The sequence below is a fragment of the Vigna unguiculata genome, chromosome 3, assembly GCF_037176805.1.
Source record: "Vigna unguiculata cultivar grain cowpea cultivar isolate G323 ecotype 2 chromosome 3, ASM3717680v1, whole genome shotgun sequence".
Classification (NCBI taxonomy): Eukaryota; Viridiplantae; Streptophyta; class Magnoliopsida; order Fabales; family Fabaceae; genus Vigna; species Vigna unguiculata.
Window position 1 is genome coordinate 61,553,453 of NC_140794.1, and position 3,935 is coordinate 61,557,387.

Here is a 3,935-nt window from a genome sequence, read left to right on the forward strand (position 1 = left end):
AATTAAATAATAAAATAAATGTATTTTAATATTGTTAAAAATTAAAATAGAATTAAACACACAAAAATTAAATTAACAGAAAAATAAAATATTATTTGTTTTTTAATAAGGAAATAATTAACATAATATTGTATGTTTTAAAAAAATAAACAATATTTTATTTTCTCTGTTAATTTTTTATGTGTGTTTATTTATATTTTAATTTTTAAAAATATTGAAATATAGTTATTGTATTATTTAATTATTTTTTATTTTTTTCTCAAATAAATTATCAATTATAAAATATATAACATTCATGGATATTTTTGTCCTCCAAATAATTACTAAAGTTGTGATTTATTTAATATTACAATTATTTATGAATTTTTACAAAATTTAATGTTCATTAACTACATCTTAAAGAGTGCCCTTAGAGCACTGGTTACCATTTTCCCTTATTTTATTAGTAATGAGACAAAGAATTTAATCTAATGGAAACAATAGATATTTAAATATCTGTTAACATTTAATCATGAACAATGATACTATGACTTCTACTTGTTGACTCTATCCTTTATTTATTGACGTGACTTAGTGTGTGTCATTGATTAATGTACCACTATTTTTTTCTTTGAAAAAATGAAAAAAAGTCAATGATTCACACTAAGCTAAGTCACTAAATAAAGGATGAAAGTCAAAGAAATGAGAGTCAAAGTATAATTTTCCCTTGATCATATTGCATTTTTATCATAAAGACATATAATTTTTAAATACATATCAATTTATAATTTGTTTTAATTTTATGACATTAATCATATCATTCACAAATTTTTTATTCTTTTCTCATCACATTTTTTTTTAATTAAACAACTTAACTTTGTATTTTATTTATTTATTTTTCTTTTACTCCTTAACCTAAACAAAGCTCAATTAACCTTATTTGACTCCCACTAAATTGCAAGAGAAAAATAAGTAAAAGGATGTCACTTTTGCTTCCATGGAATGGAGGAAAAAAGTGTAAAATCCAAAATATGAGTGACCTTATAAAATATCATTAAATAATATTTTTTTTATATATTGAGTAATAAATTTAGTGTCACATTATTGAGATTAAAATAAATGCTTTTGGAATTATAAGTTTGTACGATGCATAAGATAATATAAAATGAATAGGGAAATTATATGCCCTTCCAAATTATACATTTTATTACTTAATAATGTGCACTTTTTATTATTTAATATAAGGTTAAATTTCTATCCAGTTGGTGAACTTTGATGCGATATTAAAATTTATTTTTGTCCAAAATTTTAATACATTTTATATCTTAAACTTTAAAAATGAATGAATATAATTTTTTCAACCCAATTACATTAACTTTTTTTAACATATCAAACATGTTTTATGTCGTTTGAATTGTTTATACCGGTAAAATATTTCTGCTTCAATATAAGTTGAAAAACGAGTTTGACACACCAACAAAATTTAATATAATTGGATTAAAAAAATTATATCCATTTATTTTTTAAATTTTAGGACAAAAATATATCCAAACTCTAGATAGTCATGAATTTCAATTTAGAGTCAAACTTCATGAACTAAAAATATACGTAACATTTTAATATATAACAATAAAATAAATGGAGTACTTTATTTTCAATGCGAATATGAAATGAAACACTAATTGGTAACTATTTTTTAGTTTCTAAAAAACCGCAAACGATCTATGTCCACAAAAAAAAATGTATATGGTTATTATTATATGTTTCGAGAGAGATTTTAGATTGAACAGGAGGTAAATCCCCAATTGTGATCGAAGAAAATCTATACATGAATAGAGAGAAATACGAAACTGATATACTCAACAAAGCACAGTTGATATAAATTAATAATTGAAAATGTCACAAAAAAAAAAGGAGCATGTTTACTGCTACTTGCCTAGGATTAAAACATACATGCAACAATATGAATTGAAGAAAACAAATGGTTTTACAAATAATAGGAAAAACAAACAACAGCAATTCCAATCGGGTTCCTTCGACATCCTCTCATGTCGATTTTGACCATATATTCCTCAATCCTTTTTCACCTGCAAAATATAGGTCGTGACATACAATGAGACAAAACTTTTCAAGTTCACGGGTTCAAAATACCACCATATATGTTTACTTTACTCATAAAAAATCAAAATAATCACCATTCCATAATTTCATGTGATCTACTTAGTGTGCTTCCTCAACACCAATCATAAATCATACATATATAGCAGCAGCTTCAAGAAAAAGGAACAGACAGAAAAAAAGAAGAAGATATTTTCTAAAAAGTTATTACTTTGCTTGGAAAATTTGGAGAAAAGAATTAATGTCGGATTTATGTCATTATTGAGAATTGTTTAAACAGAATCACAAGCATCGAAATTAATCTTTTAATCAATTTAACAATTTCTACTTTGGTGGATATGAATTATTGGAAACTTTTCTTGCTCATGACAAGGTCAACAACCTCTAAAAACACTTCAGAAAACGACATCCAGTCATGATCATTACTTTGAAAAAAAAAAAAACTTGAGGCTCTTGGTGACAGGCTTGATAACATGCATGGTGTCACGATTAGCTTCCCGAGGTAGAGATTGTGAGAAAAATAATACAAGAGAAAAGTAGATAAGCATGCATGGTGATAAGATAAAGGTATTAGTTCCGAAAACAAATATACTTGCATGGTGAAAGTTAAATGATTGAATCCCAAAAATGAAGAGGATTTGCAGAAAGAAAAGGAAAGGAGAAGGTGATGGACTTAACTGGTTTAGAGGGAGCAGGTGTAACCAGGGGGAGGGGACTTGCCACAAGCAACAAGGAGCTGAAGGGCAAGAGGGACATAAATGTTGAGGTTCAGAAGCTTGAGCTTAAGAGTGGTGCAGAGGCAGGCGGCAGCTTCAACCTCAACCAGTCCTTGAAGCACCGGACAACACTGGTTGGTAACCGGGTCTCCGAGGCCAACGTGAACCAAGCCGCCAAGCAGATCCACGCAGGCACCGAGTTTGAGAGTGTCAATGGGGCACGTAGCCTGTGCCGGAGACTTGGGTGGCGGGCACGGACTGTACCCTCCCTTCCCCGGAGTGCTTGGTGGGTTAAGCACGGGCGGGAGAATCACCGGGGGCTTCACTATCGGCGGAATGGGGAGTGAAATGGGTGGCTTCAAAACTGGGGGGACGGTGACGGGGGGAACGGTGACTGGCGGTTTCGCAATGGGAGGGAGAGTGACGGGGGGAAGGAGGACGGGCGGTTTGAGAATGGGAGGGACGGTGACGGGAGGAACGGTGACCGGTGGCTTAACGACGGGAGGAAGAGAGATGGGAGGGAGGGTGACAGGGGGCTTAACAACGGGTGTGGTCTTTGGTTTTTTACTTGGGTTTTGCTTCTTGGGTTTGCCGCAGTAGCCACAGCCTAGAATGGGAGTGGCGGAGGAGACGAAGAGCATGCAAAGGAAGAGATAAGCATGGATCTTTGAGGACTCCATGGTTGGAAAAAGAGAGAGAAGATGAGAGTGCAGAAGAAGAAGAGAGAGTGATATATAAGAAGAGAAACAAGGAGAAGCAAACAAAAGAGGGTAAGAGCAGATCACGTGAAGATGGGGCTAGCTAGGCTCAAAAGGCAGTGCCAAGTTTTGCAAGCTGGCACACACACACACACACCATGATTAACATAGAATGAGTTCACAAAAACCATCAACTACCATGTGCCAGAACTAGGGTACTTCACTCTCTCCCTGCACACACTTAACCCTGGTTCCAGTTTCTGTGACTGTTCACTCAAGCGTGGGCGTGAGGGAAAAGGAAACTATGAAGAACCCCCGTTAAAGTACAAGAACTTACCGTACCTTCTTCACCTTCCTTACGCAGGGGATTCGCACCACTTCCTTCGCGTTAACGTCAAATATTTCCTAGGCTAGGCCACATTAT

The 3,935-nt window shown here is 33.3% G+C and overlaps 1 protein-coding gene across 1 annotated transcript; it reads right to left on the bottom strand.

The window, feature by feature from the left end:
• Positions 1 to 1,835: 1,835 nt before the first annotated feature.
• Positions 1,836 to 3,532, bottom strand: LOC114178582 (Bifunctional inhibitor/lipid-transfer protein/seed storage 2S albumin superfamily protein). Its single transcript, XM_028064582.2, has 2 exons — positions 2,776 to 3,532; positions 1,836 to 2,066 (listed from the first exon to the last, which is right to left on the bottom strand). The coding sequence occupies exon 1, from the start codon at positions 3,491 to 3,493 to the stop codon at positions 2,780 to 2,782; it is 714 nt and encodes a 237-aa protein (XP_027920383.1). The 5' UTR covers positions 3,494 to 3,532; the 3' UTR covers positions 1,836 to 2,066; positions 2,776 to 2,779.
• Between the last annotated feature and the right edge of the window lie 403 nt (positions 3,533 to 3,935).

Excerpts from the sequence above, each read along its gene's own strand:
- LOC114178582 (XM_028064582.2), bottom strand. The coding sequence starts at position 3,493 with ATGGAGTCCTCAAAGATCCATGCTTATCTCTTCCTTTGCATGCTCTTC.